The sequence below is a fragment of the Castor canadensis genome, chromosome 9, assembly GCF_047511655.1.
Source record: "Castor canadensis chromosome 9, mCasCan1.hap1v2, whole genome shotgun sequence".
In the NCBI taxonomy this organism is placed as follows: Eukaryota; Metazoa; Chordata; class Mammalia; order Rodentia; family Castoridae; genus Castor; species Castor canadensis.
Window position 1 is genome coordinate 22,694,446 of NC_133394.1, and position 27,331 is coordinate 22,721,776.

The 27,331-nt window shown below is 40.0% G+C and overlaps 1 protein-coding gene across 6 annotated transcripts in view; it reads right to left on the minus strand.

Moving 5' to 3' along the window:
- Fam13a (family with sequence similarity 13 member A) overlaps positions 1-27,331 on the minus strand; it is a 309,967-nt gene that overhangs the window by 277,394 nt on the left and 5,242 nt on the right. For 2 of the 6 annotated variants that reach the window (XM_074041350.1, XM_074041348.1), the window contains exon 1: positions 9,106-9,386. The exons of 2 other annotated variants lie outside the window; for them this stretch is intronic. In XM_074041350.1, coding sequence (XP_073897451.1) covers positions 9,106-9,180 — 75 coding nt within the window. In that variant the 5' untranslated portion in view covers positions 9,181-9,386. Of the gene's footprint in view, positions 1-9,105; positions 9,390-27,331 lie in introns of those variants that run through there. 2 more of the 6 variants (XM_074041351.1, XM_074041347.1) reach the window with 2 other exon arrangements.

The window sequence follows — 27,331 nt, forward strand, 5'->3', positions numbered from 1 at the left end:
GTTATACACCTTAAAATGTATTTTCACATTATTGTTTGCTTTTCCTAAGAACCAATTTAGGCTTCCATCAATCTCTTTGATAGGTAAGGAAATTGAGACCGGTTAAATATCTTATCCAAGGTCAAACAGACAGCAAGTGGCTGAGCCAAGATTCAAGGCAAAGCTATGTCTTCTGCCCTCAAATCCTGCCTCATTCTGTTTAATGCCTGGCTTCCCCAAACCATAAAATATCGAGGAATTACAGGATGGAGTATACTGAGTGAGATGCTTTTGATGACAAGTGAATGAAATTCCAGCTTAAACTGGCTGAAATAATGACATTTATTATCCCATTACAATAATACAAAGGAGTTCAGGGAAAGGGAAGACTAAGTTGTGGACTCAGTGGCCCATGGTTGTCAGCACTGTTCTACCATTCACTGCTCTCACCCTTAGGCTCCCTTCCTTCTTGACTCATAGATTGGCTTGTACCAATGCAGAAGCACCTTGGGAGCATTGACTCCTTGCAGGGGAATAGACTGTTAACCCAAACAAAGAACATCTATCCTTCTTTTTGACTGATTTGAGCAATGGAGGTTATAGACCAGAGACAGTGTTAAAGTCTTCCACAAGGTATTTCCCATTTCCCAAACACCTTGGTATTTAGGTAAGAACATGTGACTAGCTCAAAGCAATAAACAGAGATGAGTGATGGGTCACTTTCAGGATGAGACAGATCACAGCTTATGAGTCTTGGATATCTCTTTCTTTCCCTGATGTAACTTTGGGGGATTCAGTTCAGTAAGCAAACCCATCATAAAATGGAAGTAGTCTGACTACCAGAGTCTGCAGATATAGGTGAGATCTGTCACCTCCATTAGACTTTAATTGATCTGTAAATAAATCTTTGTTGCCTTGAGTTACTGAGACTCTAGGATTTGACTATTGGGACATTTAGCAGTAATTACCATGACTAATGCAGATTATATGCTTACCTGAGGGTGAGTTGAGCCCAGATCAACCCATATACCTACCATCTGAGACGGAAATGTTGTGTAGTCACCAGCATTGGCTGTATGCAATTTTATAATAAGAGAATTCCTGGGCTGTTTACTTGGAGATGCAAAAGGGGGGAGCATGCAAAATATGTGCATTTATACTGCTAAATCTTGCTGGCTAGAAAACAGTGCAATTCTCCCACAGAGCACCTCAGAAGATAGAGTGCCCTTAGCTCATGAGGATCTTCACATGACAGACTCAAAACTAAATTTCACCTTGGTGAAGCTGTTAAACTTACCCATTCTGTGTTTTGTGAACATTTATTGAACAACCACTATGCCTAGCCCCAAGCAAGAGACAAAACAACAAAATAAGATGTGACCCCTCTGTCCAAACTTTACAATGTGCTAGAGAAACAGACAAATACATAATGTCACTGAAGTTGAACAACTGGTTAAATATGACCTAAAATCTACTACCAAGATAGCATACTGCTTTAATAGTGATGAAAATCAGAGTGCAGTCAGTGACAAAAAACAGGACTTCCCAGGTCTGCAGGGCTACAAAGAAAGCCCATGATAATTCTGAAAGTCTAAATAAAAAACAGCAAGTTTTTACAAAAATCAAATTTATCACAGCATTTAGAAAACTCAACTGTAGTGTTTATGAAATGAACTTGATACCAAAAGTCAAACCAGGAACTACAAAGATGATACCATGATGTCTTTGAAACTTGTGAAATACTTATTGGTTGTATTATTTAAGAAAATTCAATTCTGTTAATTACAGAATAAGGAAAACAAACAATGAGGAGGATGGGTAAAGCCTATGTACAGCGAGAACGAGGCTTAGCACTTGCCTAGCATGATTAGGTCCTGAGTTCCATCCCCAGCACCGCCGAACAAACAAACAAGCCCCCCATGTATATAGAGTATGTAAGGAAGTAGCTTGGAAGACTGTCTTAAGACTTTTCAGGCTATTATAAAAAACAAAAACAATGTTATAAATCAGGCAGGTCTATGCACAACAGAAATTTATTTCTCATAATTCTGGAGCATAGTAAGTCCGAGAGCAAGGTGACTATAGACTGAGTGTCTAGTGACTGATTTGGGTGTGGGGCCACTGCCTGGTTCTTACAGAGCTGTCTTTTTTGCTGTGTCTTCTCATGGTAGAAGGATGAGGAAACTCTCTAGGAACTCTTTTAGAAGGGCACTAATCCCACCCATTAGGGCTCCACCTTCATGGCTTAATCACTTCCCAAAGACCCCACTTCCAGGGCTCTAAAACATGAGTTTTGTGGGGGTGAGTGGGAGTGAGACACAAGCATTCAGTCTATGGCATTCCACCTTTGCCCCCCTCAAAAAAAACTAATGCCCCTTTCACATGCAAATACATTGATCCCCAAAGTCTTAACTCCTTCCAGCAACAACTCAAAGTCTTTCTAAATATCATCTAAATCAAGAGTCAGGCACAGTGATGCATGCCTATAATATCAGCACTAAGGATGCTGAGGCAGAAGGATGGAGGATATGAAGCCAGGCCAGGCTACAGAGCAACACCCTGTCTCAAAACAAAATAAAAATCAAAACAAAACAAAAGCAAAATGCTAAATAAACAAATAAATAACACCTAAATCAGATACATGTGAGATTCAAGGTAGGACTCACACTGAGACAAATTCCTCTCCTGCTGTGAGTCTTTGCAATCAAACAAGGGTCGTGCTTCCAGAATACAATAGTAGCTATAGGAGAGACAACCCCATTCTAAAGGGGGAAAACAGGAAAGAAGAAAGGTGACAGGCCAAAAACCCAGTGGGGCAAATTCCTTTATACCTTAAGGCTGGAACATAATCTTTTTTCTTTTCTTGGCTCACTGTTCTGCACTCCTGGCCCCCTGGGACAGAGGTCTCATCCTTTGGACCCACGGGGGCACAATGGCTTTGCTGGGCAGGGTTAGTCATCCAAGTCCCCAGGGGTCCTGCTCTCAGGGCTTGGCACCTGGCCCTGCAGCAGCTCTCTGCAAAGGCCGCACCCCTTGTATCTCCAAGGGGTGTTGGTCTCATCCTTTGGAATCTAGGGAGTGACGCTCCTGTGGCTCATGTACCAACAGAAATGGTGCTAGGTGGTTACTAAAGTTTTCCGCCAGTGTCCCTGCAGGGGAAGTCACCATGCTGCACCTGGGACAGCAGAGGAATGTGTCTCCAGGAGGTGGGAAACCCAGCCCAAGATGCAAGGAGGTGCTGGGCACACTTTCCAAGATCCTGCAGGCACCAGGCAAGGCAGTCCCACCCATTTTGAAACTGCTCTGGCTTCAGGGCCCAGCACAGTGGGCCTGTGATGAAAGTGTCAGCTCTGATGGTTTCTGAATTGTCTTTGTGGTTATTCTGTTTAAGAGAACTGTCCCTGGCTGCTTCTGAGATGTTGATCCATTCTAGCGTGCCTATCAAAGCTGACTTGGTCACACCCTCACTGTGGACAGGCTGAGAATTTTCCAACTCTTTAAGTTCTGCTTCTTTTCAGAATAAGAAGTCCATCTTTAAGTCATTTCTCTCTTGTCACATCCCATGATAAGAAGTCAGAAGAAACCAGGCCACTCCTCCAACAATTTACTCGGAAATTGCTTCAGCTAAATATCCAGTGTTAACTACCAGACTGCAGACATGATTCAGTGGAGCTCTTTGCCATTATGTAACAAGGGTCACATTTCCTCCAGCTTCCAATAGCATACCTCTCACTTCTGTCTGGAACCTCATCAGAACGACGGTCACCATCCAGGTCTCTCCCAACATCTGTCAGGATTACTCTCAGAAGATGGAGACTTTCTCTACAGCTCTCCCTTTTTCGTTCCGAGCTCTCACCAGAAAAACCCTTTAGGATCCTTTTGCAGCAATGCAAGCTTTTTCTAGCACGCACCCCAAAATTCTTACAGCCACTACACAATACCAGTTCCAAGGCTGCTTCTGTACTTTTAGGCATTTGTTACAGTGGCACCTCCATTTCTTAGTATGTTCAAGCTGCTATAATAAAATTGTAAATTGAGTGACTTACAAATAGCAGAAATTTGTTTCTCACATTTCTGCAGAGTGGGAAGTTGAAGATCAAGGTGCTGAAAGATTTGATGTGGGGTGAGAACTCCATTCTTGGTTCACAGATGGTTATCTTGTTGCCATGTCCTCATGTGATGGAAGGGCAGAATTCTTGTCCTTTCTGCCCTTTGTAAGGGTACTAAATCCTACTCTGAGGGTGCCCCACCATCATGTCCAAAGGGCTTCACTTCCAAATACAATTACATGGGAACTGAGCTGAATTTATGAATGTGGGGGAGGGGGGAGACACATAAACATTCAGTCTATGGCAGATATATATTTAACATGGAAATCAAGTAAGAAAGGATTAACTGAGCACCCATAATGTATGAGGTACCAAAGTAAGTCACCATTTGAGCCCCATGTGTACTTTGTTTGCAATATGTAGATAAAAATCCATAGCTGGTCAGTAGTGTAATGACAAGTTACAATTACACCCAGTCCTACTTACCCCTGATGACTGAGCAAGTTATGTTGGAGCTAGACAGAGTCCATCTGATGTGCACCCTGCTCACACTCAATTCTGGGCCTCAAACACCATGATCAGGGAACGCTGATGTGACAAATCAAGCAAGAGGCACTGTACATAAGAACATTAAATGACACAGAATTCAGGTGTGTGCCCCTTTCCTCCCACATAAACCTTCCTAAGTAGGTTCTCTCACTCTTACATCTTCCTGTCTTTTAAGTTGATTCAATAAATTCTATAACTGGAGTATGTTCCGCCCCCCCCCCCCCCACTATTTCCTCAGATAAATTCTATCGTCACTTGATAATGATTGGAAGATGTTAATTTGATGTATGATGCCATATCTTCTCCAGCAGGATACAGAGAAGGTGGTTGGTGGTACCAGGTGACAAAGCTATAAGAGAAGTCTCCAAGTTGAGGAGACCTGGAATTCTCTTAGAATTGTACGTACCAGCAAGAGTTGGGGCTAAATGAGGCAGGGGAGGGAGCAGTTGGGCCCTGAGAACGATCCACACATTCAGCAAGCACAGATCTGATACCTGAACTCACCCATAAATCAGCGCACCCGGAGTGTAAGAACCTATACACATGCATTCCAGGGCCTCTCCTTCTCCATCCATAATACTATGTAAAGTACCTCTCTCTGCCCACCTTCCAATACCCATCGGCCTCACTGGACAGGAGGGGTTGCAAATCCAAGGCTCAGGGCTCACCTGAGAGAATCAGAGTCATCCAAAAATGACATCTGAAATAGGAAGAGCCCCAAATAACATTAATTGGCAGGTACAACTTCCCATTGTGTCTGAGGGTGGGAGGTCGGCTGAGGAAAAATAGATTTGCTACACTAAAGTGGCTGCACTTTTTTTCTGTATGTGAGGAGTTATGTAAGCAAGTACACTTGTGAGCCCACTACAGTACTGCTAGCAGCAAAAGTCTCTAGCATCAGTCACATGCGAAAGAGTTACACAAAAAAATTGAGGAAGAGAAAGAAAGTCATTTAAGGGACACAAGAAGTGTCCCATTTCAAAAGTCCACAATACGTACATGCGCCCACACAAATGTCCAGCGCAAGCATCTATACTCCGTAATTCTGCCTGAAGAATGACAGTCGCAGCAGCAGGACACTTCAGCAGTTGCTATGTGTACGATGTGTCTGCTACCAACCAACAGGGTGTCAGCACATGCATGTGTATTCATGTGTGACTCAGTTTTTACTTTTCTGCTATGTTAAGAAAAAGATTTTTGTTCTTCCAAAGTGACCTTTTCCCAGAAATACTATGTACATCTTCTGAAAATGAAAGTCTTTCCTCCTACAATAAAACCGGGACACAACATAATCAAGGCAAGATGTCAGTATTATCAATGACGAGTAATAACTCATCTACCAGAGTGAATAATCTCTTAAATGATATGATTTTTATGTCAACCTTACATGAAATTTTGTACATGCTGTGGGTATAAATTGAGGGAAACTCTAGAATTAAATACCACATCAGTCAAAGTAGAGATGAATATACTATAGGCCAAGCCTAATAGGAAGGCTCTAATCAGAGAACCACAGGCAACAACCGATCTGCATGACACATTCTCTGCCTCCTCCTATACATGTTTGGTTCTAAAATATTTCTTTTGTAGCAGCCCAAAACATGCATTGGAGGAAAGACAGGCTTTTCAGCAAATGATGCTGGGGAAACTGGATTTCTATCTGTAGAAGACTGAAACTAGATCCCAGTCTCTCACCTTGTACTATATCAATTCAAAGTGGATCAAAGGTCTTAAAAGTAAGATCTGAAACTGTGAAAGTACTACAGAAAAGATAGGAAAAACACTGGAACATATAGGCAGAAGTAATAACTTCATGAATAGAACTCCAATAGCTCAGCAACTAAAAGAAAGAATTGACAAATGGGGCTGCATCAAACAAAAAAAGCTGCTATATAGCAAAGGAAACAGTCACTAGACTAGAGATAAAGCCTGCAGAATGGGAAAATCTTGCCAGCTGTACATCTGACAAGGGACTAACAACCATAATATAAGGGAGGTCAAAAACTAACCCTGCAAAGAATCAGCAACCCACCGAATAAATGAGTAAATGAACTGAACAATTTTAAAAGTACAAATGGGCAATAGATTCCTAAAGAAACGTTCAATATCCTTGCCCATAAAGGAAATGCAAATCAAAATGACACTGAGATTTCATCTCGCCTCAGTCAAATGGCTATCATCAGTAACACAAACAACAACAAATGATGGTGAGGATGGGATGCAGGGAGAAACTCTTGTCCACTGTTGGTAGGAATGTAAATTAGTACAACCACTATGGAAAGCAGTATGGAGACTCCTCAAAAAACTAAAAACAGATCTACAGTAGGATCCAGCAATACCACTCCTGGGTATATTCCCTCAAGGTAAGCCACGATATGATAGAGACATTTGCACACCCATATTTATTCACAACAGCCAAGCTTCAGAAACAGCCCAGATGCCCTATGACTGATGAATGGATTTTAAAAATGTATATATACCCATTGGAGTTTTACTTGGCCATAAAAGGAATGAAATTATGTTGTTTGCAAGTAAATGGATGGAACTTGAGATCATTAATGTTAAGTGAAGTAAGACAGGCTCACAAGAACAAAGGTTGAATGTTTTCTCTTATATGTGGAAGCTAGACCTAAAAGATAAATGTATACATAAATACATATATGATTTTATATACATATATATGTATGTGTGTGTATCTATAGATAGAGAGAATATATGATTGTAATAGTTGGACTGTTTGAGGGGACTATGGGGAGGAAGGAGAGGAAAATGAGAATGACAGAGAGTAAATACTGAAATACATTGCATCTGTGTATGAAGAGAGTATAATGAATGCACTGTAAGCTGTTGAATAATAGGGGAGCAGGGCAATAGACAAAGAGTAAGTAATGGAGGGGGTTAAGCTGAGTAAAGCATGATATATACACAAACATATGAAATACCCTTCAACAATCAATATACATTTAAAAAAAGAAATGAAAGGGAGGTAAAACAGGTCCTGTCTGGAGCCCCATGGAGGGGGCAGGATAAAAAGAGAAAGTGAAGGAAGGCAAATATGGTCGATGTACTTTGCATATGTGTATGAAAATTAAACAATGAAACCTGTTGAAATTGTTCTAAGAAGGAGTGGGGGATGAGGGAAAATGATGGAGGGGGTGAACCTAATTAAGGTATACTGTAAGCACATATGTAAATGTCACAATGAAACCCCCTGTACAACTAATATATGCTAATTAAGAAAAAGAATTTCTTTTATAAAGTTGGAAGAATTTGGAAGCTATGACTTGACAGTAAAATCACAGTATTTTACACACAGATAAATCAGATTCTGATAAAACAACAACAACAAAACCTCCTTCCAATGGTGAAGATACCCAGATGCTGACAGCCTGGGAGGACAGGACAATTGGCACACAGGTACCAAAAAGTCTGAGACTGGAAAGAAGGCAGTCAGCCTGCAGTTTTACTAAGAAAATGCCATCTATGGGGCTGGCCCAATATCTGGTGACCATTCTAGGTCTATGTGTCAAAAACTAACCAGATGTTTCTAGACATTTCAGGAGCCCATCATAACCTATGACAAATTATTGCTCTTTTTGAAACTTAAAAAAAAAAATCTAACTTGAATTCGATTTAAACAAACAAACAAGTGAGCAGTTAAAGTAATAAAGAGAATACTATATTTCTCATTTTGTACCTCTGGGGACACATAGAACGGTCCTCTTGGATATAATATTGATTTCAAAATACAAGTATGCATGACTGACATATAAACCTGCATTTTCTATACGTTGAAGCGAAACTTGAATTACAGCATTCTGTAAATTATATCTAATATTTGATTATTGTAAAAACTTTTGTGTAAGCACCAGTAGGATTATTTAGAAATTCATAAAATTTAGTGTCAGAAATATGCACAGTTTCCCCGTGGATTTTATGTGTTACTTATTGATGGTATTATACGAGAACCACTAAGTTCCTACAGTTGAAAAAGGATCCGCAATCATTTAATACTACTGTGCTTTTCCACCAGCACTTTCAACAACCGTGCTGAAGAGAAATTCCAGAATTACTAAAGAAAAATAGGAATGTGAAATAAAAAAAAGTCATACACATTTCCAGAGGTAATAAATTGGTGGTTATTTTAATTCTCAAGCTAGCCACAAGAGTTTTGCAACAACTAAGATTAAGCATTTGTGTTTAACTCTTTAAGAAAAAAAAAAAAGCTCTAAATACTGATAAGTGCTTACATTAAATCAGGATGACTTAATTAAATAAACACAAGCATGCATCTTCCAAAAGTGGAGAACCATTTTTGGAAAGGAAAGTGGACAAAAACTCTGAAGGCCACCCAAAGCAGTGCTGCATATCCATCTGAACACAGAGAGAATTAGGAGAAACAAATCTTCCCCCTTGTCCTACAAGGAGAGAACAACATTGCAGGGGCATCTCAGCAGACCAGGGAAGGCAAAGGCCTCTCTCCTGGGCCCGGCAGTACCCAGGGCAGACAGCAGAAGGCCATACTCACACAGATGGCTAGTGCTCCGGCCCCCATTCTCTCTGGAAGTGTCTGGAAAAACTGAAGAAGAGGAGGCAAAAACATTAAAAAGCCAGCCAAATCCTCCAATTCCACTCCATGGATTCGCTGTGATTTGAAAAGCAGCTCCCAATCCCAAGGCCCCAGGGTAGGTGCAGAGTGCACAACATTTTCGGAAGTGTGTTTCTGCTTCTGGTTAGGCTAAGCCCACATGGCTGGGGTTGAAATTTGATCCAGAGCCTCAGTGTTGGCTGGCAGGGGCAGTCACGTGATGCAGGCCTGCAGTCGCCGACATCGTCTTCATTAAGGCAGACTGGCTGGATCCCACGCACAGGCTCCTTGGGCTCAGAAAGCTGCTGCTGGCCTGGTGGTCACTAACAAGGCCACAGTGCAGACAGCAGAAACAACCTGCCTTCCTGGCACTACTCATTCTAAGGAAAATGGCCGCAGTCACACTCTGCCTCATTTTCCTGAGGAAGTTTTCGATGTCCCCTAGAAACCAGCAAGATTCTATCCCTCCAGCCTTATGCTATCAAAAAGGTTTAAAATGAAAATGCTTTGTTTTATGTGGTTGCCATTTATTGCTTCTACTTTCTTTCAATCTATCTTACTCATATATATTGATGATAAATGTAAAGGACATTCTTTTAGAACTACATAATTCTACTCATGATTTACAAGGCGAAAAATCAGCCTGCAGCCAGTTTCTGTATGTTCTGCTCCATATGTCGTGTCATTAGAAAATCTGGTAGATTTTAAGTTTCTAATTATTTGAACTGATAGAAAAATATCTATTTCAGTAAGCTAGAAAGAAGCACCTATTTTATTTTTTTAACCACTATTTCCTCTGAATTTTTGATATATATCTATATGTAGATATACAGAAACATATAAGACTTTACTTAAAGAATGTTAATATTATATGTGAAGTTTCACTTCACCCACTTCACAAGATTTAAGTTGTACCAATAACAAAGATAATAAATTATGTTATGTCTAAAGGGGAGTGAGTGGGAAGAAAAGAAAAAACCAAAATCGGCGCCCATTTTAATATTTCTTTCAAGCTTAATTTTCCTTGTACAGCCAACCAGCACTGTCTACAGCAATCACATAAGCAAGCCAGAAGACACAGCAGAGTGTGTGTTCCTCTGTGCACTCAAAACACTGTGTAGACTGCTTCCACAAGGCAGAGCAACACAGTCCAACTTCCATCAGAGGAAATGGGTTTGGGAGAATATACAAAATCTTGTCCACTATAAAAGAAAAAAATTCTACTTTTTCCTTACTCTAGATTTTAGCTTGTTTCCCATTCATCCATTAGCAAAATGGGCTGAGTACTAAATAACTTTAACCTAACAAACTTTGTAATATTTTAAAATGTCTTTTTTTCTTATGTAAGTGTTGCCAGTCCACCATGAAAAATACAACCTCAACAATTTGTCTACCATCCACGATATTCTTCCCCTACATGGTGCAGACACTACTACAGCTGTACAGACACTGGTCAGATCATGGTATCTTTTCTCAGGATAGGGGAAAAATAAAACATAACTCTTATAATTAGAAATGCAAATGATGGGTTCAGGACACACTACCCAAAATATGGCTCCCTGACAGACTGAGTACTTGAAGCTTAGGGAATTTGGGAGACCTGCAAAGACAGGAATTTCACTCTCATTTTCTGCCCTTCTTCTCTAAGGCCAGTTGTGGAATTTGGAAAGGATTTTCTGACCTTCCCCTGAAGTAGGTCATAGGATTCTCATGTGAAAAGTGTCCTTCCTACAGCCAAAGGAGCAGATACGCCTTGTCTCTGAAGATGAACAGTCACAGAGAAGGATCTAAACAAACAGACCTTGCCAAGTCACCCTAGTTTATCACCACTAGATCATGGCCCCTCTGTCCTACTGTATTTCTCCACTCTTCTGTCCACTCTTCATTGAGCCCAATGTAAAAATGCACAGGTGTGTTTCTTTGGGTCTTCATTTCCTTATGATAGATTCTATGTCATATAAAATTTATTAAATGAATTTGAATGTTTTTCTATTGTTTAATCTGTCTTTGGTTTAGAGGCCTCAGCCATCGACCTAGGATGGATAAGGAAAGGGTATTTTTCCTTCCTTACACAGATGTGCTAATAAGGAAGCAAACACAGTAAAAGAAGAACAGGCCATCCACCAACACATAACTTACTTATATCCAGTATATTTTCTATGCTTGTTTAAAAAACATACTTTAAAGGCTGGGTTCTGTGGCTCAAGCCTACAATCCGAGTTACCTGAGAGAGGCAAAGATCAGGAGGATGGCTAGTCTGGACTAAAAGTTCAAGAGACCCCATTTCAACCAATAAAAACTGGGAACGTGGTTTGCACCTGTCATCCTAACTATGAGGGAAGCTTAAATAGGAGGCTCTCTGTCAAGCCAGCCCAGGAATAAACCTGAGAAAAATTTGAAAAATACCTAAAGCTAAAAAGGGCTGGCAGCATGGTTCTAGTGGTAAAGTGCCTGCCAAGCAAGCATGAGGACCCGAGTTCAACTCCCAATACCGAAAAAAAATCTTTGGATCTCATTTATTATAATTTTATCTCTTTTTTTTCACTTACCACTATATCAAAGGCATATTCTAATGCTGTTAATAACCTTATAAACAAATTGAATCGAGTATAATATTGCATGTTTCTTCAGACATTTACAGTTTCTAATTTTATACTCTACTAAAAATTCCCAAAAGTGAAATTTCTGGGTCATGGAAAATATCGACATGAACTGAAAGCTCTTGACATGCATTGTCTTTGACAGTCATTATCCTACTCAAGCTTGAATACTTAGTAAAATATTTCCTCGTTTAGTAAGTGAAAATGGGGCCGGGCATTCTGGCAACACCTATAATCTCAGCTATATGGGAGGCGCAGGTAGGAGGATCACAGTTTGAGATTGGCCCCAGTAAAAACGGAGGTCCCTATCTAAAATTAACTAAAATGAGAAGAGCTGGAGGCTTGGCTCAAGTGTTACAGCACTTCTTAGCAAGTACGAGGCCCTGAGTTCAAAGCCAGTACTAAAAAAAAGAAAGTAAAAATGATTTCTCAATTTAAAACTTACATGTCTTTCTATATTAGGTAAAATTAAATTTTGAAAAGTACTTACTAATTACTTGTATCTTCTATTCTGTGAACCGTCTTTCATCCATTTCCTTTGTTCATTTATCAACTATAATCTTTTAACTGTATTATTGTTGTACTGGGTACATTGTGACATTTACAGAAATGCTTACAATATATCATGGTTGAATTCACCCCCTCCATCGTTTTCCTTTATCCCTCCCTTCCCCCCATTCCTGGAATAGTTTCAACATGTCTCCTTTTTCCATTTTCACCCATGAGTACATAGTATTTCTACCATATTTACCCTCCTACACCCTTTCCTTATATCCTCCCCCTCCCACTGGTACCAGCTCCCAGATAGGACCTCTTTTACCTTCCTGTTCTGTTTTGTTTTTTTTTTAAAGGCATATTTTTTGTTTGTTTAAGATAGTTCTACAGGGAGTCTCCTTGTGACATTCCCATGTATATATGTATTATAACCTGAATTGGTTCATCTCCTCTATTTTTCTCCTTTCTACCCTAGTCCCCTTTTCATGATAATTTCAACAGGTTTCTGAGCCTGGCTTACTTCACTTAACATGATGTCCTCCAATTGCATCCATTTCCCTTCAAACCACATAGCTTTCATTCTTCCTTATGGTTGACTAAAACTCCATTATATATATATATATATATATATATATACATACATACATACCACATTTTCTTACTCCATTCATCAGTTGTAGGGCGTCTGGGTTGTTTTCATAGCTTGGCTACTGTCAACAGTGCTGCGATGAACATGGATGTGTGGTGTCTTTATTGTATCTTGACTTACATTCCTTCAGATATGTCCTTAGGAGTGGTATTGCTGGATCATATGGCAGTTCTATTTTTAGCTTTTTGAGGAGCCTGTGTATTGTTTTCCAGAGTGGTTGTACAAGCTTACATTCCCACCAGCAGTGTATGAAGGTTCCTTTTTCCCCACATCCTCGCCAACATTTGTTGGTGGTGTTCTTGATGATACTCATTCTAAAAGAGTGACGTGGAATCTTAGTGTGGTTTTGATTTGCATTTCCTTTATGGCCAGGGATGGTGAGCATTTTGTCATGTGTTTTTTTAGCCCTTTGGACTTCTTCCTTTGAAAAAGTTCATCTTGAACAGGATTTCGTCCTTCTCCCCTCTAGGGGGAGTTAGCGATATCCTGATCCAGGGCCAATATCCCTATGGTGATAAAACCATGGCAATGTCCCTCAAAGACCACTCAGACACTCGGGTCAATGCAACAACATTTATTCACACTTCGAATGCACACTGACAGGGTCCAAGAGAGAATCAGGCACAAGGTCAGTTGCCTTGCAGGGCACCGTGGCAGGCCAGGCTTGTGCTCCACGGATGGAACCCCACCAAGCAATCGGTTTATTAGGGCTCAAATTGCCAGGAGCTCAATCTGCTCAGGAGGCAGAGCTATCACACAGCAAGGCCTGCCTTACTCAGGAGAAAGAGAGTTCCTCTGGCAAGGAGAGGCGCATGCAGGAGAGAGTCCCTTGATGCTAGCATCTGTTGCTCATGAGAGTAGAAGGATGCTGGAGAGTGCACCCTGCTGTGCCCTCAGCAGGTGTCCTTTTTATATGATTTTTCTGCTCTAGGGTGTTTCCCTATTATGTCATTTAGTCCTCTGTTGATTGGTTACAACCAAAAGTGGGAGCTCCAAGCACTGCTCTAGACATCATCACACCTTAGCCTAAGCGTAGCCATACTGGGCACCATATTGATTGCATGCCTTATCAGTTCTGTCCATATAGATGATGTCCTGGTGTTGGCTACAGCTGTTTATCTATGGTCCAGACCTCTGGAAGCTCACTGGTTCTAAACTGCAATACATGCAAAGTTCAGACAAATTTTGCAGTGTGTTAAGTGAGACTTTATGTCTCTACAGCTCTGTTTAGTTCATTTGTCCATTTCTTCATTGAGTCCTTGATTTTTTGGGGTAATTTAGTTTTTTGAGTTCCCTATATATTCTGGTTATTTAACCTCTTGTCAGATGTATAGCTGGCAAAGATTTTCTCCCATTCTGTGGGCAGCCTCTTCAATCTGGTGACATTTCTTCTGCCGTGCAGAAGTTTTTTAATTTCATGTAGCCCAATTTGTCAATCTTTTCTCTTAGTTGTTGAACCATTTGAGTTCTACTGAGAAAGTCCTTGCCTATACCTAATGCTTCCAGTGTGTTCTCTGCTCTTTCCTACAGTAGCTTCAAAGTTTCAGGTCTTATATTAAGATCTTTAATCCACTTTGAGTTGATGCTTGAATAGGGTGAAAGACATGGATCTAGTTTCGGTTTTCTGCAGGCAGATATCCAGTTTTCCTAATATTTGTTGAGGAGGTTTGCATTTTCTCCATTGTTTTTGACATCTTTGTCAGAATCAGGTGGTTATCAACTGTCTAGATTCGTATCTGACTCTTCTGTTCTGTTCCACTGGTCTTCATGTCTTTTTGTGCCAGTACCATGCTGCTTTTATTGCTATGGCTCTGTATCAAATACAGTCTTATCAGTTGTCTCTTTTATAGGGGTTATTGCCCATATTAAATAATACAACCCACAAAAATGCACTTAGTATAGTACCTGGCAAATGGTAATAAAAAGTAAAATTTTGGATACTTATTAAATAGTTCAATTGTACACCTATTTGGATTTACTTTGAAATAAATCAAAGTATGAGCATCTAAATTGATTTGTTTTTACTTTTAACATAACTACTGTGACCCAGACCTATTGACAACCCCCAGAGTCCATTCTCTCTTACCTTTCCTACAGGTTGATATGGCCATGTGACCATGTACTCACTAACTGAACCTGAGTGGGAAGGTAAGAGCAACTTCTGTGCCACCTGCTTAAAAGTAAATCCTTTGCTCCATATTTCCCTCTTTCTACTTCATCATCAGCCAAAACGCAGCTTAAACCCTGGAAAAGAGAGAAAATGTCCCAAGGTACTAGGTAGAAGGAACCTAGATCCCTGAATGATCTTGTAGAGAATAGCTGTCTTGCAAGCCATGGCCACCGGGACTCTTCCATGAGCAAGAAATAAAATTCTCAAGTAGACTACTGGATGGATGGAAAGATAGATAGACAGATAGATAGTGATAGAGAGAAAACTCTCTCCCTCTTTCCCTCTACATATACATGTTTGTCTTCTCCCTAATATACTATCCAAGTGATACAGACCCACTAACTACATTGGCAAATATTTCCCAATTATCTGTGATACTCTTCACACTATATCTCAAATTTATATACACAGAACACATACATATAGCAGGGTCTTTTTCAGGCTAATATATATTTTACCTGCATTTCTTCCTTCTATCACTCTTATACTGCTAGTGTAATGTTTTGAGAACTGTGTCTTCATGATTTATTGAACTATCTGAAAAAGACAGCCCTCTCTCATTCTCCGTCATTGTCAAAACTCGATTGCTCTTTCCAATCACCTCTTCATGATGAATTTTAAAAAATGAATAACGTTAGAACAAGTTCTAGATTATGTGATAGTGTGAATTAATAAGAAATGTATATTTAGTTTTAACTCTGGATTTTTGACTCAGAACTCCTAAAACCCTTATAATTTCCTAAGTGGTGGGGAAACAGGAGCGCCTTTTACATTAATATTTGGTCTTGGTCCCCAGGTCCTGACACAAGAGCTCCTAAGACCTTTGGGATTTCTGGAATGATAACATTATCTTTTGTATGCTAATGAGATGGCTGGTGGCTGTGGCCTGAGATAGGACGGGTGTGGGTCGGGATGGTTTCAGTATAGTTCAAGGCATGATTAAGGGAGTTGGAATTTTCAACTCCTTCCCTGACCTTTGGGGATGGGTGAAAGGCTGCAGATTTAGGTAATCACCAGTGGTCACAGATTTGCTCACTCACCTACACAAGAAGCCCTAAAAATGGGCTTTGGGGTCCTCCTAGGTTGGTGAATGTAAGAGATGCTGAGAGAACAGATGTCAAAAGAGGGTATGGAAGATTCATGTCCCCATGCCATCTACCTTGCCCTATCCATATCTTCCATTTGCCTGTTTCTGAGTTGTATCTTTTATAAAAATCAGTAGACACAAGTAAGCTCTTCTTCTGAGATATGGGAACCATTCCAGCAAAGTATCAAACCCATGAATGGGGTCATGGAACCACCAACTTACAGCTGATTGGCTGGCAGTGCAGGAGGTCCACAACTTGCAGTTGGCATGTGAAGTTGGGGCAGTCTTGTGGGACTAAGGCCTTAACTTGTGGGATCTAATATGAACTCCAGTGTCAGAACTGAATTATAGGACAGCTGCTATTGGAGAATTAGTTGAGATGGGGAAAAAACCAAAACCATATACAAATTGTGTCAGAAGTATTCTGTAGGTAGAAGCAGATCATGGGTAGGACCAAATAAATCATGTCTTGTCACTGTTTCTAATAGGTCTGTATCTTATTTTTATTATGGCTATTATTACATAAGGACGACAAAGGGTAAGAAAAATAAGCTAGTCCTATATGAGTATAGTAGTGCATATTTATAATCCCAGCACTGAGGCAGAAAGACCCTGAGCCAGCCTGGGCTACAGGATGAGACTCTGTCATCAAACGAAAAAAGCTAGTCCTAATATTCATAAGTTCTTATACTATTATAAAGGAAATTAGTCCTGTACCTAACATATTTTTATCCTTATTCTTCAGTATGATGGCTAGATTTCACTTGTAAAAAGAAACCATGAACAGGCCATTTAGCAAAATGCACTTAAACATACTGCACTACAGACAATATTTGTCTCTCCATGGAACATATTTGAAATCAGAGACTAAAATATTGTTTTCCTGTCCCCAAAATGGATAAAATGATAAGTCCAGAAAGTTCTCTCAGCTGCCTATATTCCTGAGCATTGATTTATAAAGAACCGTAAGATAAGCTACAGCCAAGAGATTTGTTGATTAAAATATGAACATTACCTTTGCCCCAGAGAGAATAAAGAAATTTTTAAAGTGCTTTTGTAAATAGCCTGAAATACCACAGCAGGATAAAAACTGCCCTATGTTCAAAAAGGCCCTCGGTACCCTGGAGAAAGGAGTCCACGTGACTTTAAAGGGTCATCCCCTAATTTGCTGGCACCCAAGCCATCCCCTGACTTGAGGAAACTGGAAATATATCTAGATGGAGGAAACTAAAAGGCCCAGGTTCTCTTACTGCCTCCAAAAAAAGCTAAAAATGCATCAAATTCAAGTTTTGTGTAGCTAGCAGAGAAATCAGTTTTCAAAGTTTTCCTCAGAAGGAGAGCAGTAGCGTACAGGCACAGTCAGCCATATTGCAAGAACCAAAAGTATCAAGGGAAGAGAGGGAGGGAGAGAGGAAGGGAGTTAAGTGCAACAATATGGCAACAAGGCCATTAGCAACATGCACTGGAGGCTTTGCCTTCCAAATTCAGCCAGCCTCTACTGAGGCTCTAGTTCCAGCAGGGCTAGAATCAATGGCATTCAACTTCATAGGTATCAGAAGTCAGTCAGTCAGTCAATGACTACTTAATATGCAGGTAAACTCTCTTAACCAGTCAGAGGGGTTGAGATATTTAGGCTTTGGAACCAATGAAAGTAGATGTACCTGAAAGTTTACTTACTTCATCCCGTGAGCCAAATCTAGCTATCCTGGACCGAATCTGGCCATATCTATTTATTTAATATGCTTGTGGCTTCTTGGGAACTGCAGTGGCAGGGATGAGTGGCTGCAACAGAGACTAAACCTTTGACCTACAGAGCCTAAAATATTTACTATCTGATCTTATACAGAGAAAGTTTGCTGATACTTGTTGTAGGCCATTCAGTAACATTGCTGGCCATGACAGTCCTCAGACACACATAACGTGCTCTGGTTCTTTGGAAAGCAGCAGGAGACAGGTCTTGGGTTTGTTAATCTATTGTGTTAAAACTGCTCCTTACCTGAGGATGGGCCTGTTCTTATAATTATTTTCTGAAGGGCTTCTCTGAAAAAGGTCAATTTATAATCTGATGATCAATCTCTGTTTTGAATTCTAGATGTATTCCCATTCTGCTTCAGGGAAAAACAAAAGTAAACACACACGTTCCTAAGGAAAAGAGAAATTATTCTATAGCTCTTGAAATCAAAGCCAGCATAACTGATTTTAAACCTGTTCAATCAGTCAGCAATTTGCCACAGTAAACTAACTTTTGCCAGCCCACCAATTAGTACGAACCCTTCACTTTGGCCCATGAAGGTTGAGCTCACTCTGGTAAACAAATCTCTGAGGGCCAATCAACAGTCATCTCATTTGAGTAATTACTTTTTTTTTTTTTGGTGGTGCTGGGGTTTAAGCTAGGGTTTTATGCTTGCTAGGCAGAGGCTCTAGCACTTAAGCCATGCCCCCAGCCCTTTTTGCCTTAGTTATTTTTCCAATAGGGTCTTGAGGTTATGCTTAGGCCAGCCTGGAGCCCATCCTCCTATTAATGCCTCACCTGCTGAGACAACAGGCCTGCACCACCGGGCCAAGCTTTCATTGGTTGAGATGGGGGTCTCAATAACTTTTTGCCCAAGCTGGCCTGGAACCCCGATCCTCCACATCTCCACATCCTCAGTAGCTAGAATTACAAATGTGAGTCACTAAGCCCGGTGCCTACTCTCCTTTGGATGATCTCAGTCCACTTCTATACCTGAAAATCCACCAATCCTAATTTCTGTACTTACCAAAACTACATGAAATCAACAACCTGCTCTGCTCAGAAAGACCTGCCTGACCAGCATTACTTTCCCAAGTACAGTAATTCATAAATTTAGATTTGTTATTATTTTATTTTCTTAAAGTTTTTATGAGGTGGGGTCTCATAGACCAGGTTTGCCTGGAACTCTGATCCTCCTGTCTCCAACTCCTGAGTGCTGGGATTACAGGTGTGCACCACCGTGACTGGCTTGCCTTTGTCTTCCCATGTCGGGTACTGAATGTTGCTCTCAGTTGCCCCATTTCCACAGGCTATTATTTAAGCCCACTGTTGGCCTGCACATCTCTGTTCTGCACTAGCTTGGCTACTACTCCTTCGTCCAGACCTACTTATCCCCCAATTTGTTTTTGGCATGCTACTTGGCTTGGCTGTCCTCCTCCCCTGTGCTACAGGTGCCACCCTCCACACAAAGAGAGAATCTTAACTCAGCTCCCTAAGGAATGGGCAACAGAGGTGACTCAGGAACAGGGAGCACCGTCTCTGTGATGAACAAGAGAATAGCTGTATCTTATTTTCAAAGCGGTTTCAGTTATTTCTCACATAGGTTTTGTCATGGTTCGGATATGAAGTATCTCCCCAAAATGCTAATGTATTAGAGGGTTAGTCCATAGCTGATGGTACTATTTTGGAAGGTGCTAAAAACTTTAGGATGTGGGGCACAGCTGGAGGAAGTAGCTCACTGGAGGCCTATTCTGAAGGTTATACCTGGCCCTGGTTGCTGTCTCACTCTCCACTTCCTGTGCACCATGAGTTGAGGAGCCTCTGCCACACATTCCCACGTGTGATGCTGATGTGTCTCCTGACAGGCTCAGAATCAATGGAGCCAAGGACTCTGAACTAAAACCTCTGAACCGTGAGATAAAATAAATCCTTCCTCTCTTAAGTTGCTTTTCTCTGGTATTTGGCCACCGACACATAAAGCTAACAAAAAAAAAGTTTGCTAAAGCTGTAGCTTAACTTTATAATTTCACAAACACACAAAATGCACACCATGTACTCAGAATTCTGGGAATTCCAGCTTGGCTAAGTGAACTACAGGGGAAGGTGTATTACCTAAACTGTGAACTGGAGTTGTAAACGCTTAGGACGCAAGTCACAAACCCCATGACGGCATTCTGCTTGGCCACTTTGTCGCACCTGCACAGCAATCCAAATGCCATGTGCCTGGGTGGGAGTCACTATAGCAAACAAACGACATGAATGCTTTCATACCTATTGTTCCCCACGTTGCCAGCTTCACAGTTTAAAAAACTGTGTCACGTAAGTGACTACACTTTCGACAAGGTAATTTTAGCTTAGTATTTTACAAATAAGTTTGATGTAAATATTTTTCAAATGGTTATAAAAAAAAAAACCCACCTCACTCTGGACTGTGTAGTATATGATCACCTTATGACAGAAGGAATTAATTAGTTGGGAAGCAGCAACACGAGAAGATTCTGAGGCTACCTCTGGCTTCTGTAACTCCTTCCCAGGAAAATCGCTGCTGCCAGTCTATTCTAGCTCTGGATTTTTTTTCCACCTCTCCTGTTCTCACAGTTAATTTTAAATACACAGGACCTCAACACCCCTGTATTTGTCAAACAGATCTGATCTTGCCACTTTCCTACACATTCTTTCTCTTTAGGTCGAGGGGCTCCCAGATGGGTTTCAGAGGATCTGCGACCACCCATGTTACTGTAATTGAATCCTGAGTATATGTGCACTGCACTCGGCATCCATCTTAATCTTTTAATCTTTTTTAAGAATAAAAAACTGACAGTGACCAGTCCTAGCTATTTGGGAGGTTGAGATCAGGAGGATCTTGGTTTGAGGTCAGCCTGGGCAAAAAGTTCACAAGATTCCATCTCAACCAGAATCTGGGCATGGTGGCTCTCACCAGTCATCGCAAGCTGTGCAGGACACAGACACTGGGAGGATTGCGGTTCCAGGCCAGCCAGGGTAAAACAAGTTCACAAGACTCCCTCTCAACAGAGAATGCTGGGAGTAGTAGCATGAGTCAATCATCCCAGTGATGGGAAGCTTAAAATAGGAGCATCACATCACAGGCTGGCTTGGGCAAAAAAAAAAATAAGACCCTGTCTCCAAAATAACCAGTGCAAAAAGGGCTAGAAGTGGGGTTCCACAGCCCCTGCTTTGCAAGTGCTAAGCCCTGAGTTCAAACACCAGTGTCACCAAAAAACAAATGCAAAACTGCTGCTGAATAGATTAAGTTCCAATGTCCTTACTCTTTAAGGATTTTCGAAACCTCATCCCATGCTAGTATTTTCTCTATTGTACGATTTACATTCTAGCCATCTTGCTTGTGGTAGGCAATGAAGGCTCTCCAAGTAAGTCTGCAACCTACGCTGCAGAACTGTGACTATGTTACCTTGCATGATGAAAGGAATTTTGCAAAAGTGATTATGTTAAAGATCTTAAAATGGGGAAGACAGTCCTGGATTTTATGGGCCAAGTCTAATCACACCAGTCCTTAGAAGGAGCAGGAGGTTCTGACTCAGAAGATGTGACAGTGATCTATGCAGAGTTGAGAAATACAATGTTGCAAGTGGCTGAAAGCCAAGCAATGCACATGAACTCTGAAAACTGGAAAAGGCAGACTCCCCTAGACCATCAAGAATGATCTTGATTTTAGTTCAAGTGAAACTGACTTGAGACTCTGACCTTCAAAACCATAAGGTAATGAAGTATGTTTTTAAATCACTGGGTTTTTGGTAATTTGTTACAGTGGCAAGAGGAATTCTCTTGTTACACAATTAAGCAAGATACACATTTTCATACTCTTGTGGTTTGAAAACAAAATGTCACCCACAAGTTCATATGTTAAACGTTTGGTTCCCAGATAGTGGCACTATTTTGGGAAGTAGAGGAAACTTTGGGAGGAAGGGGCTGGCTGGGGGAAATGGGTCATTGGGAGCAAACCTATGAAAGGTATACCTGGTTCCTCTCTCTCTGCTTCCTGTCTACCAGGAGGTAAAGAACCTACTCTGCCACAGGCTACTGCTGCCATGATGTTCTTCCCGTGAACTTGGGTAGAACCAACCAACTATGGACTGAACCCTCTGAGCCAAATTAAATCATTCTTCCTTTAAGTTGTTCTCTCAGGTATTTTGGTCACAGTTACACAAAAGTAACTAAGACAGAAACTGTGCTCATGGTATTATATTTTTCACAAATTTCCCTGTCTCCTTTCTCTACTTGAGGAACTCACATATACTTCAATGCCTGGCACTGATATTACTGGAATTTCTGACTACCCTTACTCCCCTTCTATGGGCATATATTTCTGGTTTAAAGCACCAGTAAATTTCAACTAGTTTGCAAACCTGTCTTTCCAGATTTCAAATTCCTAGCGAGATAGGGTAATCTCTGATTCTTTTTGGTATCACTTAACATATGTGTGTACAATTCATACATTAAATCTGTGACAATAAATCTGGGTCACTCCTGGAAATACTTTGGGACTCATTTAAATGTTAGCACAAGAAATAGGTATTATGCATGTATCATTAGGAAACAGAGCTGAAAACAATGTGAGCACGGATATCATTTCTAAGGGATTTTAGAGTAGGAAGTTTGAAAAAGGAAGAGTCAGGAATCATAAACAGACAGACAGAAGGAAGAAGCAGTCCAGTGCTACCAAGAGGTTATTTCTGTAACCCTTAACATCTGTGTCTTTTGTTTTCAACCTCTTTTTTTAAGTCAGAAAGACTCTGAATGGTTAAGTTAAAATTCTTGGAGCAATTACTTTTGAATTAAAAAAAAAAAACCAATCTATTTTTCAAAAAAAAATTCTTTTTTGTTAAAAATTTTTTTTTGGCTGAGTATCATAGTTCATAACTGCAATCCTAGCTACTAGGGAGGCAGAGATCAGCAGAGTTGTAGTTGGAGGCCAGCCCTGGCAAAAAGTTAGCAAGAACCCACTCAATCAATAAAGGTTGGATGTGGTGGTGCACTCCTGTCATCCCAGCTATGTGGGAAGCATAGGTAGGAGGATCAAGGCTCAGGCATAAGCACAAGACCCTATTCAAAAAATAACTAATGCAAGAAGGGCTGGAGGCATGGCTCAAGTGGTAGAGAGCTTGCCTAGCCCTGAGTTCAAACTCAGTACTAAACAACAACAACAAAAACAAAAGTATGGCTAAGACTGTAAGCTTGTATAAGTAATGTAATTTATATTCTTAACAACAACAAAATCCAAGACTTCTTTCCAGAAAGTAAAAACCAAAAACAAAACTTTCTTTTGCAACATAAACCAAAAAACCCCATGGTCATGAACAATGTAAGAAAATGCTTTTGCTAGCTGGTGGTACACACCTGTAATCCCAGCACTAAGGAGACTGAAGCAGGACTGAGAATTTGAGACATGATGAAACCCTGACTTAAACACACAAACATAAATACCAAACTGAAACCCTTTAACTGAATAATAATTCCCAGAGCTAGACTTAAAAAGTATTTTTAACTTGTAAGAAAGCATAGAAGCAATCTAGTATTTGTTCATTGCCAATAGCTTCTACATAATTCTCTGAATAATTGTTAAATTAAAATTAAGTCAGGTATCAACACTACAGCACAGGTACTGTTAACTCATGCTTGTCAGGTAAGAGACCGAGAGTCAGGGAGCTTCAGATTTGCACAGCCAATAATGGACAATGACAGCCCCTACCCTTCTGTCTTCAAACCTATGTTCTCACAAATACGTTAATTTGCTGGGTGTGGTACCACTGTCTGAACTCAGGGCTTTGTACTTGCAAAGCAGGTGCTCTACCACTTGACCTACATGTTTAGTCCATTTTGGTCTGGTTATTTTGGAGTTGGGGCTTGAGAACTATTTGTCCAAGCTGGCTTCTAACTACGATCCTCCTGATCTCAGCCTCCCAGCTAGCTAGGATTATAGGTGTGAGCCACTGGCATCTACTTACAAATACATTGACTTATTAGCAGTAAATCCTTCTCTTTCTAACAGACCTGCTTTCTAATTATGGCTACACTGAGGGTGAACATCACTGTGAACAGCAATTGGGGATGACATCCCAACTTCCAAAAATATATACATTAACAGTAGAAGAGGTACCTTCAAGAGTCTATAAATATTAAGTATTAATTCTGAAGGATTTATATATATAATGTTACATATATAAGCATATATATAATATTTTGTATATATAATCTCATTTGATCAACATAATAGAGCTAAGATATAAAGGTCACTGTGCCCATTTTATGACAAAAAAATACATATTCTCAGAAAACAGATCACTTGTCCAATTACACAGCCGGGAAGAGGCACATCCAGAACAGACTAGAAACTCAAGGCTTCACTTACTCATTTATTTAATAACAAAAATTTACTAAAAGCATACGTTGTACATGGACTATTGCCCACACTCTGTTCTTCCTTTCCAGGGGACTTTGGCTATGATTTATAATTCTAAAAACCTTTAAACTCATATGAGTTGTAATATGACAGGCTATTTTTTTTTTTTTTTACAAATCCTACTTACTTGTCTATTTGCCTATGCTACTTTAAAAAAAAATCACAATTGTGTAAGGCAGATATACTGCTCTTCAAAAGCCATGCCACACTTGAGTTTCCAAAGTTGATAAGACTTTCCAATTTTTTTTTTCCTGTAAGTTTATTTTTATTTATTTATTTATTTATTTTTTCATTTTTCTTTTATTATTCATATGTGCATACAAGGCTTGGTTCATTTCTCCCCCCTGCCCCCACCCCCTCCCTTACCACCCACTCCACCCCCTCCTGCTCCCCCCCCTCAATACCCAGCAGAAACTATTTTGCCCTTATCTCTAATTTTGTTGTAGAGAGAGTATAAGCAATAATAGGAAGGAACAAGGGGTTTTGCTGGTTGAGATAAGGATAGCTATACAGGGCATTGACTCACATTGATTTCCTGTGCGTGGGTGTTACCTTCTAGGTTAATTCTTTTTGATCTAACCTTTTCTCTAGTACCTGGTCCCCTTTTCCTATTGGCCTCAGTTGCTTTAAGGTATCTGCTTTAGTTTCTCTGCATTAAGGGCAACAAATGCTAGCTAGTTTTTTAGGTGTCTTACCTATCCTCACCCCTCCCTTGTGTGCTCTCGCTTTTATCATGTGCTCATAGTCCAATCCCCTTGTTGTGTTTGCCCTTGATCTAATGTCCACATATGAGGGAGAACATATGATTTTTGGTCTTTTGGGCCAGGCTAACCTCACTCAGAATGATGTTCTCCAGTTCCATCCATTTACCAGCGAATGATAACATTTCGTTCTTCTTCATGGCTGCATAGAATTCCATTGTGTATAGATACCACATTTTCTTAATCCATTCGTCTGTGCTGGGGCATCTTGGCTGTTTCCATAACTTGGCTATTGTGAATAGTGCCGCAATAAACATGGATGTGCAGGTGCCTCTGGAGTAACAGTCTTTTGGGTATATCCCCAAGAGTGGTATTGCTGGATCAAATGGTAGATCGATGTCCAGCTTTTTAAGTAGCCTCCAAATTTCTTTCCAGAGTGGTTGTACTAGTCTACATTCCCACCAACAGTGTAAGAGGGTTCCTTTTTCCCCCGCATCCTCGCCAACACCTGTTGTTGGTGGTGTTGCTGATGATGGCTATTCTAACAGGGGTGAGGTGGAATCTTAGTGTGGTTTTAATTTGCATTTCCTTTATTGCTAGAGATGGTGAGCATTTTTTCATGTGTTTTCTGGCCATTTGAATTTCTTCTTTTGAGAAAGTTCTGTTTAGTTCACATGCCCATTTCTTTATTGGTTCATTAGTTTTGGGAGAATTTAGTTTTTTAAGTTCCCTGTATATTCTGGTTATCAGTCCTTTGTCTGATGTATAATTGGCAAATATTTTCTCCCACTCTGTGGGTGTTCTCTTCAGTTTAGAGACCATTTCTTTTGATGAACAGAAGCTTTTTAGTTTTATGAGGTCCCATTTATCTATGCTATCTCTTAGTTGCTGTGCTGCTGGGGTTTCATTGAGAAAGTTCTTACCTATACCTACTAACTCCAGAGTATTTCCTATTCTTTCTTGTATCAACTTAAGAGTTTGGGGTCTGATATTAAGATCCTTGATCCATTTTGAGTTAATCTTGGTATAGGGTGATATACATGGATCTAGTTTCAGTTTTTTGCAGACTGCTAACCAGTTTTCCCAGCAGTTTTTGTTGAAGAGGCTGCTATTTCTCCATCGTATATTTTTAGCTCCTTTGTCAAAGATAAGTTGCTCATAGTTGTGTGGCTTCATATCTGGATCCTCTATTCTGTTCCACTGGTCTTCATGTCTGTTTTTGTGCCAGTACCATGCTGTTTTTATTGTTATTGCTTTGTAATATAGTTTGAAGTCAGGTATTGTGATACCTCCTGCATTGTTCTTTTGACTGAGTATTGCCTTGGCTATTCGTGGCCTCTTGTGTTTCCATATAAATTTAACAGTAGATTTTTCAATCTCTTTAATGAATGTATGACAGGCTATTAAGAACTATTAGGAAGATGGAGGAGGCATGGATGTAGGATTCATGCATATTCATGTGGAAGTGACTATTTAATAACAATGTTTCAAAATACTGTAGCTATAGCAATTTAATTATTAATTATAGATATGAATTGCTGATAAATCTCTACTTTATAATGTCACAATATTTGTTCTCCTTCATTAGAGTATAACAAATCTCCTACAGGCCACGAAATTAACTACTTGCACTTGTGAAAAATCAATTTCTTACCCATTTATATCAAGGAGTCTCAAAAAAAGGGAGAGAATCTTTCAAATAAGAAAATTATAAAAAGAAAGGAAGAGAAGAGAAGGAAGGAAGAAAGGATGGCAAACAGGCAAAGTCAAGTCTCAAAACTGCATGTGAAAAATCCATTAGAAAAAAAAAAACTATATGAAAACATTCTCTTCTGTGGCTGTGGCAATGAAAAATTAACTGAAGTCACCTGATGGTTAAAAAATAAAACTGAAGAACAAACAAGGTCAGTGCAAAATAAGCCTGTTTTCTTTTTAAAACTGTTGGAGACAAAACTAACAATTGATACGAGAAAAAATTTAAACTCTAGTCAGCACAAAATGATGGATTTAATAATCCCAGAAACTACTTCTAACCATTGCAATCATGTAACCCACACAATTTCAGCACACTGTCGATAGGGACTTTCCAAGCTGTGAACTAATTCTGCTGTAATATCCTCAAAGGAAAAGAACACAAGTGTACAAGATAAAGAAGGAGGAAAGAAATTAGTGACTAATACAACATCTAAGTGTAGAGGAAAAAAATATGTATAACAAAGCAAAACAGAGAAAATATGAAAATCCAAGTAATCAGAATTAATTAACACCTAAGACCATTTTTCAGAATTGAGGT